Source organism: Erpetoichthys calabaricus, chromosome 1 (genome assembly GCF_900747795.2).
Source record: "Erpetoichthys calabaricus chromosome 1, fErpCal1.3, whole genome shotgun sequence".
Classification (NCBI taxonomy): Eukaryota; Metazoa; Chordata; class Cladistia; order Polypteriformes; family Polypteridae; genus Erpetoichthys; species Erpetoichthys calabaricus.
This window is the reverse complement of record NC_041394.2, coordinates 314,809,417-314,830,770: the sequence shown is the minus strand read 5'-3', so window position 1 is coordinate 314,830,770 and position 21,354 is coordinate 314,809,417. Positions and strand designations below refer to the sequence as shown.

At 35.8% G+C, this 21,354-nt stretch overlaps 1 protein-coding gene across 2 annotated transcripts in view; it reads right to left on the bottom strand.

Annotated features, from left to right (window-relative positions):
* scube1 (signal peptide, CUB domain, EGF-like 1) overlaps nt 1-21,354 on the bottom strand; it is a 527,308-nt gene that overhangs the window by 361,127 nt on the left and 144,827 nt on the right. For both annotated transcript variants that reach the window (XM_028817682.2, XM_028817689.2), the window contains exon 4: nt 19,229-19,363. In XM_028817682.2, the coding sequence (XP_028673515.1) occupies nt 19,229-19,363 (135 nt within the window). The remainder of the gene's footprint in view (nt 1-19,228; nt 19,364-21,354) is intronic.

The window sequence follows — 21,354 nt, the reverse complement described above, 5'->3', positions numbered from 1 at the left end:
CTCGCAGTTTTGCTCACACATTTGCTGTTGGCTGTAGCAGATGCTGCAGAGCAAGGTCCTGCCAGATCCATTCCTTCATCTGTCTCTACCAAGTCAGTCTATGGCAGGCCATAACGTGAACTGGAGACCAGCTTAGACTGTGATATAACTTTAGCTACATTTTCCTTCTCTTTCTGACCTTTTGATCACATACTTATGCTTCAAATGTACTTGTAGTTGAATCCTCTCAGGATAATTAAATGTAGGATAGATAATATCTCAGATAGATAGATCTCAGATAGATAATAAAATAGACTAAATAACACCACTGCCAGTGGAGCACTGTCTCAGACGTCCATCTCTCACAACGGACGAGACCAACTCTCAAGGAATACTGCCAAAAAACAATTAAAAAGCTACCAAAGACGTCATAAACATACTGCTTCCACATCATGGAAAAAAAAGCCAGTAAAGGACAATTACCTCGAAAAGTGTGTTGGGTATGATGCACTTGTTTCAAATAGGCACAAAATCCTGGTTCAGAAAAGAAAAAGCATCTACACAAATTGTGTTTCCATGGTTTGTCAGCCTCAAACTGTCCACCAAACAACGGATGAATTTATTGTTATATTCCTCATGGATCAATTAGTATGTTGACTAGTACAGTACCTATAGTAAGTATTCGCCCTTTTGGAAGTTTCCACATTTTTAGCATACAACATGGAATCACAGTGGATTTGATTTTTTAGACATTGATCAACACAAATGTTCGCCAATTTTCCTCATTAAAGTTAAAAATATATCTCTGTAAAGTGATGTAAATTAATTACAAATATAAAACATAAAATAATGATCTCACAAGTATTCACTCCCTTCAAGTCAGTATTTAGTATATGCATCTTTGGCAGCCATGACAGCCTTGAGTCTATGTGTACAGGTTTCTCTCTCTCAGTTTTGTACATCTGGAAATTGCAGTTTTTCTTCACTCTAGTTTGCACAAACTGCTCAGGCTTTCTCAGGTTGCATTGATTCATGAGTGAACACCCTTTTTTAAGTCTAGCCACAAATAATCAATTGGATTGAGATCTAGACTCTGACTCGGTCATCCCAAGACATTAACATTGTTGTTTTTAATACATTCATGTATATCTTTTGCTCATTGTCTTGTTGTAAACCAAACCTTCTCCAAAGGCACAGGTTTCTTGCAAACTACATCAGGCTTTCCTCAGTGATTTCCCTCGATTTTGTTGCATTAATTTTTCCTTCATATTCCTTCAAATTCCTTCTGGAGAGAAGCATCCCCACAGTATGAAGCTGCCACAACCACTGTTCATGGTGGAAATGGTGTGGTCTTTATGATGTACAATAATTGGCTGACACCAAACAGGGTGTGCAGCCAGATGGCTAGAAAGCTCCATTTTTAATGCATCAGAAGATCGAACATTCTTCCACCTGACTTCAGTCTCACATGTTAAGTTTTTTTTTTTTCAACACTGGCTTTCTCTTGGCCACTCTCCCATACAAATATGATGGGTGAAGCATTTGGGCAAACAGCTGTTGTAGCAGTCTCTCCAGTCTCATTTGCTGTAGCTTGTAACTCCTCGACGGTTATCATAGGTCCCTTGGTGAACTATTTCACTAGTCTTCTGCTTACATGATCACTCAGTTTTTTTTGGCTCTAATCATATTCATAGCTGTACCACACTCTTTCCATTCCTTCATGATTGATTTAAATGGACTTCAAGAGATATTCAGTCACTTGGATATTTTCTTGTGTTCATCTCCTGAGCTATGCGTTTCAACCACCTTTACGCTGAGTTGCTTGGGGTGCTATTTTGTATTTATTGTGTAAGACTGGCCATGATACTGACTCACCACAATATATTGTGCTTTTAGGCTACAATCAATGGAAATCCCTTCACTACAGACAGGTGATCTCCACTGAGTTAATTGTACGACTTCTAAAAACAATTAGCTGCACCAATGTGATTGGTTATTTTGTGTTCTATGTTTGTAATTAATTTAGATCACTTTGCAGAGATCTGTTTTCACTTTGACATCAAATAATATTTTTCTGTTGATCAGGGTCAAAAAAGTCAAAATAAATATGTGATTCAATGTTATTTAATGATATAATTTGGAAACCTCCATTCATTTTATAGGCAATGTATGTACTGAAGGTGTCCCATTTACTCCATGAATGTTAATATGCGTTTATGGTATCCCTACATTGACAATGGTGTCACTCGTCTGATATTGTGGCATATATTAACATTGTGCTTTGGTGTAACTAGATATGTTTATTGATCGTTATTGTTTGAGTGATTGCTGATGGCATTATTCAAATGACATTTTATCGTTACTGCTGCTGGTAGCCTAATCTACTGGTAATGTGGAAGCCCAGTTTCTCTCCTTCACACTCTGACATGTTGTGCAAGTATAGATCAGTTTAATCTAATATTACCAAGGTGCAATTGTATAATCAAATTTCTTATATGTTTATTGTGTGGCCCCACAATGATTTCCATGCCAAAATCACTAGTTCATTTCTTAGTGGCCAAGAGGTTGCAGGAGTTTCATCATCAGGGGACACACTGCCATCAGTGGAGTATGTAACATAATGATGATCTAACTAAATATTGTCTTCACTTTCATTGTCTAAAAGCTGTGATGGAACCTAACAGACAGTAAATCTAGTGTCTACAGGTGAACCAGTGCAAAAAGAAATATGCTGGCTGGTTATCTGCACATATTTTTTAACATGTTCGTCCCTCTCCCATAAAAAGCTATGAGTTGTAGTCATGCTGATATGGGAAATGTTTTTGAAAGTTGAAATTACATGTGAAAATGTTATCAAATCCACATAAAAAGGAGAGATGAAAAGGATTGTAAGTATTTTACATTTTCACAGTTTTCAAACACCTATAGATGATCAAAAAATGTGTTTGTGTATAAGGCCTGTATACAGGACATTGAAAACCCAATATTTATATTTTTTAATATTTCTCAACATTCTGTATCAAAATAGGACAAGTCATATAGTGTCAAGTTTAACTGAAAGGCTATTGTTTAAAATCTCTGTATACATTCCAGTGATATTCTTTGTGTAATTTTAGGTCTTGATTGCTTAGAGCTTTCATACTCTTTATTATTCCGGAGGCAACCTAGCTAAGGTGCCACACATTGCCACATTATGTTTGTGATTAACCACTTGTAGTGAATGAAATTGAAGCTACATTTGGGTAAATTACTTCTTTTTGTAAACCTAGTAATACCCAATGTAATACTCAGGGTATACTCAGAGTACCCTCATTTCACTACCTTGCCTTATAATGTGCTCCTAACTTCAAGATTTCATTTCAGACAAAAATTACTGGGAAATTTATGTTTTTCTTGGATTTCCTGATGTGAGTTGACATCCCATAATGAGAAACATTTATATCATATATTAATATTTAATTTTTTGCTTTATAAAAAATTGAGAATATGGTCCTATCATGTAATTAAAGTGCTCCCTGTTCCATTCCAAGTCAAGGAAGCATAGCAAAACTATTAAATGTTCACTGAAGCAGTGAATAAAAGTGTAAATTGTTATTATGGTTGCAAGGCTGTCAAAATTATGTTAACATTTGAATGGAGGAAACAATGTATTCACAAAACATACTTCATATGTGCAAGATGATATACAGGAATGTCTCAACCTGTTCGCCATTATGTTCAACACACAAAAACCAACGAGCAACAGCACCATTTAAAACCCAGGACACACATTTCGCAAGGAATAGATGATACCACAGTCCATATTCTGCCCTTCAGGTCATTGATATCATGAACTTTCCTGCTATACACGCGCTCCTTCACCATACCCCATGACCAGAAATCACAGGGTGTCAAATCAGGAGAGTGTAGAGTTACAAAACATTGTCCAGATAGGAAACTCTGTGTTTTAGTGACACTCAACCATGCAGCTGTTTCATTTTTGTGGCATACAAAGTAAAATATCTTTGTAGACAACTTTCAACAAAGTGGTGACTTTCGCTGCTCTAAAGAGTCCCTCTGTCCGGTCACTATTCAGGGAATGGATGTAGAGGTGTTCCACTCCTACAGATACTTGGGGGTCCACATTAGTGACAGGTTGGGCTGGTCTCAAGACACAGATGAACTATATAAGAAGGGGCAGAACAGGCTCTTTTTTCTAAGGAGACTGTGTTCCTTTAATTTGGGAAATAACATCCTTCACATCTTGTACAACTCTGTGATGGCCAGTGCAGTTTTCTACACAGTGGTGTGCTAGGTTGGTAATATCACTTCAAGAGAGGCCTACTGAATCAACAAACTAATTAAAAGGTCAGGCACAGCTATAGGATGCACTTTGGACCCCCTGAAGGTTCTAGCAAAGGAGAGAATTAAAACAAAACCATTATGAGTAATGCTGCACATCCTCTCTCTGAAATCTACCACTGAGGACTTTCAGGCAATGTAGTATTCAGATCAAAATATGTAAAAAAAAGTCTTTCCAAGCTTTGAAAATGTTTTATATCCCAGAGTTGAGGGGTCGTACTGTTTCTGAACTTCTTGTACACCTTTTGTTTTTTGCTTTTAGCATGTGTTTTGGATATTCTGCCTGTTAGTACTTTTTCCATGTTTTTGATCTCCTTTCTGTATTTTAACTACTCTTTATATATTAGTTTATGAACTACTAGTCATTATTCTTCTTTAAATATTTTTAATTCAAATCTACACATCCACTTTTGTTGCCAAATGAGCGCAAAAGATCATTGATAAGCTCTCCATCCTCGCATCTCGGCTGCCTTGCTTGGAAATCTCAGTCAGAAAGACAAGCTGAGCATTGACAAACAAACAACTATCAAGGGGTACTTGGCTGGGTTGCACATATTAGGCACAATTATTAAAAATACAACAAATTATTAAAATCATAGAGTATAATTTACTGTACTTTCTATTAAATTGTATATAATTACACCTACTTACAGTTTCCCCTCTGCAGCTTCATGAAAAATGTACATGTGTAAAGAAAATGGAACAAAAAGGAGGCCAAGGCTATATAGTATGAGATCTTTGCTATAACTAGAGTTACCATATGTCCAGGTTTCCAAGGAAATATACGCTTTTTTAGGTGCCTATGTGAGTGTCTGTGCAGATTTTTATAAAACTGTCAGTTTGTCTGAGGTTTTCACTCTGTGGCCCATCGTTCCCATACAGGTTTACTTTTTTTTTCAATTCATCACAATGTTTCAAAGTATTACTTACCATATTATTCATAGCAGACATCAGATGAACCCACAATGGCAATGCCAAAGATATGTGGTTATCATACACATTATGGACTTGATCAAAGTAATTGCAAACCCCAAACCCTAGAAATTCCAATGGGGACAACAACCCGTTCTGACATGCAGAAAAACTTTGGAAATGTGGTAACTCTAATTATAGCAAGGATTTGCTTACATACGTTCAAGGTGGTGGAATTATGAAGTCTACCAAGTCAAATAATTAAGACTCTTTTTCAAAAAACCTGGATGAGATCATAAGACACCTTAGCTATTAGCTATAGTGTAAATAAAACATCTGATGGGCCAAATGGTCTTGTCAAAATAACATTTTATGTACTTAAGAAACCTTTCTAATATTACGTTCAGACTTCCAAAATCAAGTGAAAATTGTAATTTATTATTCATTTATTTGTTAACTAGTTTTTTATCTGAAGCCTTCACTAAACATATTTACAATCCATATGTGTGCTTTGCATGGCTGTGCAAATTTAACAGTGAGCTGAAAATAACATTCAATAACAAAAAAGCTGTATTAGAGTTTTAACAAAAATAAGTACTAACATAGTAAATTAGGGCAGGTTGGACCAAAAATGTTGGCTAGAAAAGGGACAATAAGGAGAAAAAACAAGTCAGTAAAAATGGAAACTTAAGGAAGAAACACATGAAGAGATACATAAGCTAGATATTTTTCAGGAGTGTAAGGCCAGTAGCACATTACAAATCTTCTAGCTGGAGAGCAAGTCAGACTTAATGATTGCAGTTGCCGAATCTCTTTGCCTTGAAGATGTCAGAATACAGGACTAAAAATTTCAAGGAATAATCAATTACATGACTGCCTCACAACTTCTAAAAGTTCTGTTTAAAACTAAGTATTGCTAGCTCGCATTTTGGCAGCCATCTGATACGCTACCTGACAGTGTCAATAACTACTGTACATGAATATTCATCAGGTATGATGAGTTCAGTCGAAGGTTCACCCTATCTTTAACCTTTATCCATTCCGTTGTGGAATGACAAACAAAACACACCAGAAAGACAAACCTTCTGTTTTCTCAACCCAAACCATCAGTTTTAGTTGTCAAAGCTCAGGACACATAGGAAAACCAGCCTCTACACCTTAAGACAAAATCAAACTTTTTGGATTTTGTTGAAGCCAATCTTAGACCTGTCTGACTAAATGACTGGGGATGTTAAACTACTCGCTAAGATTATGTAAATAAAGTCTACAACTGAAAGTCACTGAAAAAGTTGTGTAGTTTGAGAGGCCCTAAGCCTTAAATCACCAAGGCAGATTAGAGGGGCATCCTAGGAGCAATTATACCCAATAAAAAGCAAAGAAGTGGATGTGGTGGTGAACGGAATAACAGAATACACACATAGAGTAACTCTATATATTTACAATGTAGTGCAGAAATAACCCTTCATAAGCAAATCATATTAAAAACATTATGATGTGTTCATATTACAGTGTAGTCTAATAAGTAGCAATAACTCACACCAGAAAAAAAACTGAATTTATTTTAAAAATATGATGTGACCAGCACAAGTCTTTATCCATATTTACAACATGAGAGCAGAATAAAATGTGAATTTACCAAAATATACACAAGATTATATTTTAGGGTTATATTTTATTTTAGTCTTTAAATGTAAATCTATTAAAAGTTTAAAATAAATATTTTAACATACATTTTTGATCTAATTTGAGAAATTAGTTAATGAATCAGTTCAACTGTAAGATAATACATGTTGTAATGATTTATTTCCTCATGGTTTCTTTAATTTAAAATGTTAAAAACTAGAGGAGAAGGAGCTAAAATTCATATCTTCTATCACACATTTGGGATGGTCTTCAAACCAGATTTAACAGTCAATCATAAGCAGAGGTGGGTAGAGTAGCCAAAAATTGTACTCAAATAAGAGTAGCATTACTTCAAAATAATATATTACTCAAGTAGAAGTAAAAAGTAGTCATCCAAAAAATTACTCAAGTAAGAGTAAAAAAGTATTTGGTGAAAAGTCTACTCAAGTACTGAGTAACTGCTTGATCATAATAAATGATTTATTTTTTTAGAAATGTTGTCATAAGACAGACAAAAATATAAAATAATGTGCAAATTATGCTATTTTCAAATAATAAAATAAAAAATGAGTAAAACTAAATAACATCTTTACAAAATAAAGATGCACAAATAACACAAAGTTCCAAATCTCAGTTTTTCACAACAAAGCTTTTGAAGCCAATACCTACAGTAGGTAACATGTATGTTTGAACAGTGCAAACTACTTGCAGTGACGAGATACACTGTACACTGACAGTATAATACTGCATATTTACTTGCCCACCAAATAGCACAGCTGATAGAAAATAACATTAGCACAAGGCAGCTTGTGCACGTACAAGAAGTCTCACTTTACCTTGACTGTCTGTGCATGTTTGGTTAAAACATTCTTGTTCTTCACTCAGTGAAGTGATGGTTAAGCTTCAGCAGGAGTTGGCTCTCATTTTTCACGTATTCTTTCTTTCCCTGTCCACTGTCTGTGAGGAGTTTGTGCCACTATGCCGCCACAGTTTGTGTGTGATCATGTGACTGCATGGCTACATCTGATTTGTGAAACGGAGCCATGTGATTATTGTTGCTACGTCTGATTGGTAAAACGGAGTCTTGTGATTATTGTTGCTACGTCTGATTGGTGAAACAGTCATGCAGTAGATCCACTGGCGGCTTCTCTCTGGCAAAAATATAGCGTATATAATGGAAAAAAATTAATGATTCGAGTGTTGCCCAATGTAGCGGAGTAAGAGTAATGTTTCTTCTTCACAGATGTACTCAAGTAAAAGTAAAAAGTATGGTGCAGTAAATCTACTCTTAGAAATACATTTTTTTTTTAAATTTACTCAAGTAAATGTAACGGAGTAAATGTATCTCGTTACTACCCACCTCTGATCATAAGAATACAATATAGTATCACTTGGGAGACAGCTTAAAGGCTTATCTAATGGTAATTCCACCCCGAGTTGAGGGTTGGCGATATCGCCTAATGCTGCTCCTCCTTTCTGTCCTACAGATCACACAACTGGCAGTCCCAGTGACATCAGTTCTGGGTTATGGTTTCCTGGCTCCGCACTTTCCAATCTGGCTTCCTCTTAAGTGTGCTCCACCATTTTGAATCAGTCTTGCTTTTGAGTGCAGTCTGAAAAGACCACTTTATAAATTGTTGTCTTTTGTTGTTTTTTTTTTCCATCCAATTATATGGGATTCTCCTTCGAGATGTCCCAACACTTGTCTTATCTCCTGTTTTACAATAGTAACATTTGAAACTGTGTGTGTGTGTATGTATATTGTCACATGCACGTGCATGGGAGGCAGCTTAAGGGCTCCAGTGATGGTAATTACCTGCTGGCACTGTGTGCTAATGCAGAATATTGATGGTTGTTCCACCACTGATGTAACTAACTTTGTCCGCCCTCCTGGACACACCTCTTAATCCCTGGAACTCAATGACCAGAAGTTATGCCATTTTGAAATCTGTTCTATTTTGAGCTCTTGACTGGAGAGGCACATTTGCAAGTTGTTGCATGTATTTCATGCTTTCAACTTTCTTAATTATACAGGGTCACCAGGATGGTACCCCAACTCTTTGATACTGTTTTGTCTCCTCTTTACTATATATATATTTGCAGCTGGAGATCCACAAAGGGAGAAGATGAATCATGTATCATGAAGTACTTTTTATTCCTGAACAATATATATGTTGTCAGGCATGTGAACTTGTGGTGTGTTACATGGTTCTGAGTCTGTCCAAAAGGGTTATAGGAAGAATTCTGGCATCATGGAGCATAATTTTTGTTTTCCCCAGAATGGAGGAGGTCTCATCAGAGGACAGCAGATATCACTTCCTATCTCTCAACTCAAACCCTTGCCCTTCTACCTTTCTCCACTTCACATACTAGTGACACTGGAAGATCAAAGTCTTTTGTGACCAGACCTCCAACTATACTGCTCCCTGAGAAAAAATTCTAAAACAGCCTGTGAGGCACCACGTCTGTAAAGAATTAAGATACAATAAAAAGATTTACATCTTTATTTCACGATTGGCGGTTAAACAGATTAAGTGACTTTCTTATAGCCACAGTGAGTCTTTAGAACTGAACTGGCAACCCTGTAGATACGAAACACAACCAACACCTAATTACACTTTGAATACACACCCTCAATTTCTGAATACACATCATGGACTGTCACCCCCTGGTTATACAGCCTCCTGGTAACCCACTAAACAGTTACTGGGAGCAGCCTAACTGCTTTAGCCTAATAAACTCTTCTCTTTTGTTGTGCATGCCAACCCATTTCTTTCTCTTAGCACCATGTGAGATTTGACAAATGCACCTTCAATTTCATTCATTAACAATTGATTAAATCCAATCATAATGTGGCAACGTGTGGCACCTTGGCTAAGTTGCCTCTTGAATGACAAAGAGTATGAACGCTCAATGCAATCAAGCCTTGAAAATATTTAATTAGTGTACATTTCGAATAAAATGCAGAAGACTTTAGACAATGAAGACTTTAATAAACCAATATAGTTAGATAGATATTGTTTTACAAAATCACTAATTTCTTAAATAACTTTACACATTTTCATGGTAAATCAACATATCACTTAACCAAACTTTTCATTTTTCCAAGATGCATGTTTTAGTACCTATTTACAGCAAGCCCAGAAAGCTTACCAAAAGATCCCCAGAAATAAACCATAAATTAAACAGAAACTAAATAGAGCACAGGACAAGTGGTTTAGTATTCTCCTAAGAAGTCTGTTAGATTTCTACAAACATTTTCTTGTTTTAATAAAGTTTTAAAAATATAACTACACTGTTTATTTTTTCAGTGTCAGGTGAAAAAATGATTTCTAAAACTGTCTAACCACAGAACAAACAAAACAAAAACCAAACTTAAATTACAGGGACATGTTTGCCAGTTTTTTCTGAAGTCATGTTATGTTATATGTGTTATATGTTATATGTGTGTGATAGAGCAGTGAATGGTTTGAATTAATATTTCATTTTAAATATTTGGTGGTGGGGGATGTTAATAGATTCTACTAGTTTTGTGATACAGGCTCATGTTCATTTAGATTCTCTTGAACAATTCTGAACACAAGTCCACCATTTTAAAATATGTTGACTTTTTCATAAAGCAGTAAATCGCATAGGAACTTAGTAAAATGAATCAAGCAATGAATGAGTAGTACACTCTGCAGGGAAAATTAAAGCACATTCAATTAAAATTCAATTTGTCCATGACCCAGAATGTTGAGATTAAAGGATCCTCACAAACAACCAGAGGGAGTGTAAATCACAAAGGTAAATTCTAGAGATTTGAACATAGGATGAAATTGTGTTTGCTATTGAAACGCATTTTATATACATCATAGGGAAGGATATTCTTTCTTTGCTTCATATCTGTACAAGATGGCTGCCACAGGAGAAAGACAAATTTAAAAGCCTTGCTAATTTACCATGAAATGTCTTTTATAGTCTCATTTTCTGTTAATAAAGGTGTTGTTTTTGATGCTTTGGAGTAATGTAGGTGGGCCTGTTAAACTAGTGACCCAATTCCTGTGCTCCAGAATTGGACCAAATTGTGATGCCTGGGTTACCCACAGCTGGCATTCACCTAAACCATGGACATCGATAGTCGTGTACTGAAGATGAAGTGGGCAAAGAAGACACAAAACACAGTAATAGTGAACAAATTCCTAAGCAGCTGCACTCCATAAAAGGGAAGCCTTTGCACCGCCATCTTGTTTTCAGTTTAGTACTCGTGGCTGGGTGTGCAAGTCTGTTTGGTGAGAAAAGAAATGCTACTAAACCCTCACCCCTGTTACTCAACTCTTACTACGGAGGTGTACATTGACCTCAACAAAAAAGTGCTTTCCCCTAGACTCCACCTGAACCTTGCTTCCTATTCCTGACAGCTACCCTTGAAGCAGCAAGAAGAGTTACAGTACATTTGAGTGCTACAAATGGGATCCAAACAACATTGTCAAAAGTGCTTCATGCCTTCCAGTCGCATGTAAAAATATTAATAATAATGTTGTGAAGCACAGTGGCAGCATGACAAGTTTGTAATAATTTAAGCTCCTTTTCGTGGCTACTTTTATGGCTTGCTCCTGATAAGGATCAGGAGTAATACAGTTCAGTTAGTCAAACCAAAATATGAAGAGAACAGCAAGCAAAGTAAAAGAGGAGGCAGGTGGAAGGTGAACTTGATTTATTATTTTTGAGGTGTCCAATAGACAGAGATGAGGTACCATTTACAGTATATTAGGGCATTCAAAAGATAAAGCCAGTCAGCACCAGTAGACTTACCTGGAAAAGCGGGATTGTCATAATATCGAGTCAGGGACCGTGAGATCTGTGCACTTTTTTCTCTTTTATAGATGCAAATTTTTTTTTAATAAAGATTAATATCTTCATCTTTAAAAATAAAGATGGCGTGAATATTTTAAATTAAACCTCATTTTTTAAGGCATTATGTGTCATACCAATACCCTAACTAATCATGGGATACAGCATGTTGGCTGACACTGTCAAGACTCTTTAAAGTGGGGATTTTAAAGTGTTTAAATACACCTATATAATTATAATATTATTAAACTAATATTATAAATAAACAAATAAATAAATATGATTGTTATCTTCTATTTAGTATTAAACAGCAGACAGGGAAATCAGGTTTAAAAGTGAATGGGACAGAATGAGAAGTAAAATGATACTTTTAGGACACTTGAGAAGCATTTAGAAAAACTGCTCTGAGTACACATTTAGGTCAATGTGCAAAGTAGAGGGGTAGTGGGATAGAAACAGAAAAGAAAATGTTATATAGGAGTCTGGTGTTAAGTTATACTAATTAAGATTAGATGCGTAAGCCAATTCCAAAAATGTTGATTGTGAAAGTGAAGTGTAAAAACAGATCTGCAGAATACTGCAGCTTTACGTAGCATAACTGGAGTAACTTGATGGTAAAATTGGTGACAGTAAAACAAACAACCATTCTTTTAAGATGGAATGTCAGCTTTTATGTTCGAATAAATCCGTTTTTTAAATACATTTGAATTAAGTACAAATAGTGACGTTAAATCTTACAACCCTAATTCTCACTAAACTGTGGCTCACCATATAATTGAAGACGTGCATTTAAATTGTTTTACATAAATGATGCCCATTCAATTTTGATTGTACTTTCCTAAATAATGTGTACATGTCTATGTTATACTTCTGCTCATCTCTATTAATAAGGCATGTTTCTGTTATTCCTATTATATCAAAGTAATGTGCAACTACATATAATTCCAATTCATTTATTTTATTCTTAATACCCCTGCCATTAAGGCAAGCAATTTTTGATGTAATACATACTGTACTTTGGATTTTTAACAACATATTATAGCTTTCAAAGTTATCTTGCATGTTTGCATTTATACTACTGCCTGTCCCTTTATGTGAAGTTCTAAACCTGACCCTCCTTAAAATCCCTGCCCATTCCTTACCTACTTATATAGCCTCCACAATATATTGGTACCCATTCTGATCAAATGTAACCTGTTATGATGGAAATGGTCCCATCTGTTTTAAAGGAATCTAAATGCCCCATAAACCTATGCCCCTCTTTCCTACATCAAGATCTGAGCCATTGTTAAGGCTTCTGATCTCCGCAGTCTTACCTTGGTTGGCAGACCTTCAGAGAAGGCCACGTTGTCAGTTTCGCACCTCACTATTTAAATGTGGATTGCAGAACTGATTGCCTTCCCTTATGTACTGTTCCATTTGTTCCAACGTGAACAATAATAGCTGCTCCAGCCAAGAGCCTATCCATCCTTACAGAGAAGAACGTACAAAAGCTATTGGGTGATTTCAAAGACTTATAGCATTAAAGTTGGGGAACAGAATGCTTATTTCTCATCATTGGTTTGACCGTTGTGTAAACAAGCAAGAACAATGAAGGGAATTTAAAATTCTGGTCCAGATTAAACTATTTACCTTAATATAGATTTTTCACAGTTTACTTTTATTTGATTGAGAGAGCCCAAAAACCATACTTATTACCAGGTGTATGATAGGATATATAAGTATGTGTTAAATTTCCCACTATATAATGTTACATATAGCTCTGCTCCATCCATATTTGGTTTAAATTTAATGGAGATTATTAAAAAAGACCCTGAAAGTTTTGAGTTAAAAACCTGAAGGCTTCCTGGAGAATAACAATAAACAGACTGTAACTGCGCCGAACTACACACTTGCAAAAATGTATTAAATGTCAAGAGTACTGCCTACTCTCAGCCTGGCAAGATGATATAATCAAACAAAGAGATCCATTGGTTAGTTGGCATTCATTACCAAGACCCATGCCAGCTGCGTAAATAAACAAGTCTTTTAAAATTAAATTCTCAAAAATCACTAAGACTTAAAGCTCAGTCATTGAAATACAAGAAATGAAAGGGACTAAATAGTGAAGACAAAAACTGTTATTCATTTTTTGTCTTTTTATCACAAACAAATACATCATCATATTAAAGCAAATCAAATTTATTTATCACATACAATTATGCACAGTATAACATGTAGTGAAATGCTTAATTGATAAATATCAATATGTACAATGACAGCATTATATTAAAATTATAAAAAAAATATAATAAATACATAATAAAGCATAATAAACAACAAAGTATGATGTTGCTCTAGGCACCATCCTCTTTTAGAATGTGGATGGGCTATTGAAAGCAGCCCTTCCTCAGTCTCTCTGAGCAGGTCATCAAGCAGCGGTAGCGTTTCTTTGAATGCAATGCAGAGATGAGGCCATTGTTGGGATAGTTATAATCTCTGATCATTTTCATCAACCTCATCTGATACCACTTGGTGTAGATATACTGGAAGTTAGAGAGTGTGCACCCAGTATTCAGCTGACCATACCCCACTCTGAACAGCTTTGTTGTCCTGCAGTGTGCTGCTTCTAAACCAGATATTAATACCTCTGCACTGTCAGTAAACTTTTGATGGTGGATTTACAGAATTCTTTAGTTTCATGGAGATTTCTAAAATCTCTGAGACATCTGAGATGGTTAAGACATTATAGTGCCTTCTTCACCAAGGTGTTGATGTTCTTGAACATGGTCAAGTGCTCTAATGTGCATACTGAGATATCTGAAACTGTTCCCTGTCACCATCTGACAGCTGTTAATTCTGTGGTAGTGGTAGTGTTTCTGCTGTTTTCTCCCAAAGTCCATAATCAGTTCATCTGTCTTGCTGACATTCAGGAGAAGACACCAGCGTGACAGACTCTCCACTTCATCCAGGTAAGCCTAATCATACCTTAAAGTCATGTACAGCCATGCAGTCATAAGTGTAGAGGGAGACTCAGACAACAGCTCTTTGGAGCCCATGCATTGAGGGTGATGGATGATGAAGTGTGGCCATCCACTAGGGTCTGCCTATTATTAAGTTAAAACCAAACTGCACAGTGAAGCGTTCAGATGCAAGTACCTGAGTTTGGTGATGAGCTTAGGGAGTTAAAGGCTGAGCTATAGTCTACAACAGTGGTTCTGAAACTGTGGGGCGGGTGGTGCTTGTATAGCCAAAAATCACACAGGAAGTGCCGCAATGGGCTCTTACAGGCCCTGCCTTTTGACAGCTCCCCAGCCTTGACTCTCTAAGAAGACAGGGAAAAACTCCCAAAAAAAAACCCTGGAAGAAACCTTGGGAAAGGCAGTTCAAAGAGAGACCCCTTTCCAGGTAAGTTGGGCATGCAGTGGGTGTCAGAAAAAGGGGGTAAATACAATACAATCCACAGAACAGAACACAAGTAACCCTCAATACAATATACTACTGCAATAGAAATATTACAAGTACAGAGCAGAATCCAACAGTAGATGATATCACACAATATGATTTGGATTGGTTAGATGAATGTGATGCCATTATCTAAGGATCTACTGGAGCAATATGCAAACTGTAATGGATCCAGTTCTATGGGCAGTGAAAAGCATATGTAATTCTTGAGTAACCACTCAAAACACTTCATTGCTATAGGTGTTAGTGCAATGGGACAATATTTATTTAGGCAGGTTGGATGTGATTTCTTAGGTACAGGGACAATGGTGGATCTTTTAAAGCACACTGGTCTGACATACTGCCTTAAAGAAAGATTAAGTATTATGGTGAACACTGGCGCAAGCTGATTGGCACAGATGTTAAAAACAATCATTCTGAATCGTCACTCAAATGAAAAAAAATAGTATATGATATTAAGACCTGAATGAGGACAACCTTTTTTGTGAAGTATTTTGAGCTTTTTGACAATGGTGTCACAATGTAATTAATGGAAATATTGCATTCCAAGTCCAATACTGTGGCACTTAAAAGTTGATAACATGCTATGCTATTGTCATTGCCTAATGAGGGGATTCAGTTTTAGTCATGATTTCCAATGAAAGGATAATTACAATGATATGAGTAGACTTTATGAAATGATTATTTCAATTAAAATATTTATTTTACAGAATTGGCATGGTCGTGAGCCTCCAAAAAACAAAGGCTGAATGGTCATTGTTATTCTAGCTTCCTTCTAATTCTAACCCTAAAGACATTCATGCTAGGTTTACTAGTGACTCTGAATTTGGTTCTTCATAACTTAATGGAGATATTTTGTGTGTATGCTTGTGTGGGAATGTGTTGTTTGAATAAGCATTTTAATCAGGGTTGATTTCTGCTTCAATTCAAAACTGCTGAGAGCAAATCAAACAGGTCCAAGAAAAGGAATAAATCGATGGTCTAATGGCATCATTTAGGGAATTAACCTGACCTAAATATCTATATTGTAAGCATGAAACATGAATCGAGATAGCCAAGGAGTCCAAACAACATCCAGTTCTTTGCTCACTGTTCAATATTCTAGGTCGTTCTGGATGAAACTGTGCTTGAAATAAGGAGAGCTAATGTAACATATGGAGTTGTAGTTTAACAACCATAACTCCACATAACTAGCTGGTAACAGAAAGTCTTACTTATAATGTCTGATAGTAATTAGATAGACCAATCTAACCAATCTCAAGAAAACAGTTACACATAATTATAAAATCAAATATGCAGTAGTACCAATGGAATATGCAGTGGACCCAGAAGAATTACCAAGAAATTCCTGACAATATGCATTATGCATTATACCATAACTAACAGTTCCAAATGGCACTTGCCATTGACATATCATGCAAGTTAAGCACAAAAAAGAACTGCTTAGAAAAACCTAAATGAATCGATTGTAAAAGAGGAAATTTTCAAGATTCAAACAACTTCAAGTGGCATAAGGAGATGCCTACACTGGTAGCAACAATCGATTACAGGTTTTCGATGTTAAAGAATTACAAACATCTTGGGCATACATTATCACCTTTACATTCTCATAGTTAATACTATAACATACTATAACATTAAAGTCACAAACTAAATGTTAATGAGCCACAAATATATTTATCCTCAAGGGTTTAATCTCATGAACAGCTGGGAGTCCCAAAATTACTTAAGTCCCATAAATAGATCCAAAATTGAACACTAGATGGTCAGGGGTGGTTAGCATGACTTCTAAGGTATGTTATTAAGTTCATAGAGAATTTTACTTGTACAGATAGAACATAAGAACAAAGAGAAAAGTAAGCAACAACTTACATAAGGAGAAACAGCACGTGATCATTTTGAATAAATTTCCTTAATCTATCATATGTGAATTTATTGCAATTTACAATTTTAAAATAAATTTCAAATACATAGAAACCCTATAGCTCAGGGGAAGAAACGTCTTATATTAAAACAAAAAAATCATAAAAAGGATCATTCTATTGTTTTATATAGAAAACTGTTGCTCTAACCACCACAAACTTTTTGTTTACCACTGCTAGGTTTTAAACTGTGAGAATAGCACTCTGGCACTTGAATTTAGCCATCAATTCAGTCAATAACAAACTCTATTTTGGCACAGCAGAATACAAATTTCCAGTCCATCCCAAATTTTTTGTAAGCCTAACACATGTTGACGCTAAAATCCTGTACGATAGTACTCCACTTTATGCCCAGTAGCAGTACCTTTATAAGGCAAATCCTGCCAATGTCAACAGTATAATACCAGGGATTTACCTCTTTTTAGTTTTTTTAACTGACTAGAAGGTACTGTCACAATAGATATACACATAAGCCATTAATACCCAGAAATGTGAACGTACTCACAGAGATCATTTTACAGGCATACATTATTTGCACTGCTATAAACATTTCAGCAAGGCGAAGTAAAGTAGAGACTCTACTAAAAACTCTTGGAGAAATAGTGTGTTAAGTTAAATCAGCTCAAAATAATCAGATACCATTTTTAAATACAGTGTCACCTACTTGCACATGGGAGACAGCTTAAAAGCTGTGGTGATAGTACTTACCAAGGGTTGGTGCTTGGTAACTGAACACCAGCAAAACCAAGGAGCTGGTGGAGGATTTTATGAGGACCAGGTCCCTCATGGACCCTGTGATCATCAGAGGTGACTGTATGCAGAGGATGCAAACCTATAAATACCTGGGAGTGCAGCTGGATGATAGACTGGGCTGGACTGCCAATACTGGTGCTCTGAGCAAGAGAGGACAGAGACAACTATACTTCCTTAGAAGGCTGGCGTCCTTCAACATCTGCAATAAGATGCTGCAGATGTTCTATCAGATGGTTGTGGCAAGCGCCTTCTTCTACGCAGTGGTGAGCTGGGGAGGCAGCATAAAGAAGAGGGACGCCTCACGCCTGGACAAACTGGTGAGGAAGGCAGGCTCTATTGTAGGCACGGAGCTGCACAGTTTGACATCTGTGGCAGAGCGACGAGTGCTGAGCAGGCTCCTGTCAATCATGGAGAATCCACTGCATCCACTAAACATTATCATCTCCAGACAGAGGAGCAGCTTCAGCGATAGACTGCTGTCACTGTCCTGCTCCACTGACAGACTGAGGAGATCGTTTGTCCCCCACACTATACATGCATTTTTATCATTCTTTAATTTAATATTGTTTTTTATTAGTATGCTGCTGCTGGAGTATGTGAATTTCCCCTTGGGATTAATAAAGTATCTATCTATCTATCTATCTATCTATCTATCTATCTATCTATCTATCTATCTATCTATCTATCTATCTATCTATCTATCTATCTATCTATCTATCTATCTATCTATCTATCTATCTATCTATCTATCTATCTATCTATCTATCTATCTATCTATGTTCTAATGCCTTCTCTCTTCCTTCCTTTGCAGAATGGAAGCTGTTCCACCACTGACGACACTTCCATTATCTGTCCTTTTGGACCCGCCCCTTCCTGCATGGAACCCATATGACCGGATTTTCAGCCATCTGAACTCTCACCTGAAAGGATGTTATCTGCAACTTTTCGCTTGTTTTTCCTTGTTTTCTTATTTCAATCATATGGGGTCACCAGGGTAGTGCCCCAAAACATTGACATTGTTTTTGTCTCCGGCTTACAACAGCATCGCTGTTATATTAAGCAAGTTTTACATTTTTTAACAAGCAACAATACAATGCAATTTAATGCACCTTATCTTTCAGCTTGGTATACCTATTTTGTATGTTTTTGTTAATTTTTTAATCTGAAATTGATATTTATTATAGCACTGTGAATAAATACACATTGATTTACACTGCACTAAATGTTTTGTTCTTCTTTTCATACATTTTCAAACATTTTCAAACATCAATTTCTTATACAAACCTTGCAATTGAAATATATGATATTTGTAAAATTACTTATTGACCCTTCTAGAATATAGGATTTCCATCAGTGATTTAAAGCTCTAAATGAAATGTTATGAACTGTAATAGATGGAAGGTAAAACCCCTTTTACTTACCATCAGAGCGATGAATACAGGTATGCTGGTTGTCACTTAAAAAAAATCCATCCTTACATAAACATTCATAACTTCCCATTGTATTCACACATATCTGCTGACAGCCACCATTGTTGTCAAGACACTCGTCAACATCTGGAATTTGTAAAAAAAAAAATAAAAAAGCGTTATAAGAGTATCTACATGATTGCATTTATCAGGAAAATAGCAATGGGTCACTGTTATTTCAAGTATTAAACAATTAACTATAACAGTATAAAACAACAACCACATATTTAAAATTCATCAAAGACAAACAAATTTAGCAGTAAAACTGTACCAAATAAAGCGACATGCTCAAGGTTTGCAAAATGAGTCACGGATGGTGATTGAACAGAAAAGATGTGACTTGTAATCCAAACCCTTGGCCACTGCGGAGCCACATTGTTTGTCATATAGTGTAAATAAAACCATTCATATATTCTCAAACCTTAACTCTTCAACCTCTTAATCTAACTTAGATTTACAGGAGGCCAGATCCTCAAAGTGGCAAACAATCCTGGATAGGGTGCCAGTCCATCATATGCCTACTTATGTAAACACCCTTATGGGACAATTTATAACTGCCAATTAACCTAAATGTGCACATTTTTAAGGGTGTACCTGGAGGAAAACCCACCCAGACATGGAGAGAATTGGAAAACACCACAAAGACATTATGGTGATTTGAACTCAGAATGCTGGCTTCAGGATGGCGCTAATCTTTTCATTTCTCACTATAAAAAATGTAATGTGATTATAAACAATACATTGATGATCATATTTGACTTCAATAATTATTTAAAATTAATTGCTATGCAATGGCAATTAGAGTTATAGTACAAAAACTTTGTAATGAACATACATCAGCACATCCTTCATTGAGAGTTGTGTTTAAAGGCAAATACAAAAAAGCAAATCTACTGCTAATTGAAAATGCATGAGGGTCATTCAATAAGTAATGGAATATCTCATTTAAAAGAGACACAAGAACAATACTACTTCGAAGGTAGACTGCAAGGGGGTGAAGTAAAACCTAACAATCCGAGTCTCATCTGGGGTATATTTTAGATGAGTATGATGTACAGCTTTAATTTGCACTTTTCCATGTCTAATACAGATTGAACAAGAATGTATGCTATGAACTGTAGCCACTCCTGATTGTCTGATTAAATCTAAGGGAAAAATGTTATGCAAGCACTGATATAAATGTATTATGGTTATAAGGGAACAGCTTTGGAAACTCAAGTATATTACAATTAAAAAATGTGTAATTTGCATGTAATGAAAAGAGTTTTTAAATAAACCGTATTTGTCACAGAGCTTCACTGTTTAGAGCTTTGTTTTCCACATTTTCACAATAGTTATCTTTCCTTTGATATCAACCCTCATTACAATTTCCAGAATTAAAGTGGATCTCCTGGTTTGGTATCCCATCACAATGGTTGGCAAATTATGTGGTTGGCAGAAACTGAAAGAGTTAAGTGGACACTGCCTATGCTGCAGTCTACTAGACTACCCTGGATAAAGCAACAGTCACAACACATGTACTCTGAACATGTTATAATAATGATGTTACAAACCTCTAACTGTATTCTACTACATAAACTAGAAAATGTTGTTGGGCTCTTAGGCACCATCTTTAAGTGATTTCATTTAGATGTATCAAGTCAATTTCAGTCTCTACTGAATTACATTAAGAAGATGAACATGGTGTCCTGCAGGGCTCAGTACTAAGACCTTTATTTTTTTACTATACATGCTTCAACTGGGAACTAGCATTAGAAAACATTGCATTAATTTTCATTCATATGCATCTGGCACTTTATTTTTCTATCAAACCAAATTATATTTCTTCTTTATTGTCCTTAATTGTCTTTAAAGGAATCCTGCTCCCAAAAATTACATTTATTTCATGTTACTTACCCAGTGTTATTTGAAATGATGGCTGTGAAAAAGTTTAATCTCTTGTTTTAATGGAAAATGGAGATAACAGAGTTCATTTTATAATTGGTTTCAATTGGAACCTTCAAGGAGCTTATACTGAATAACAGTAAACAATATTAAAACATTTATTAAAAAAAAGCCTCAAGTTACTTTTGTCAGAT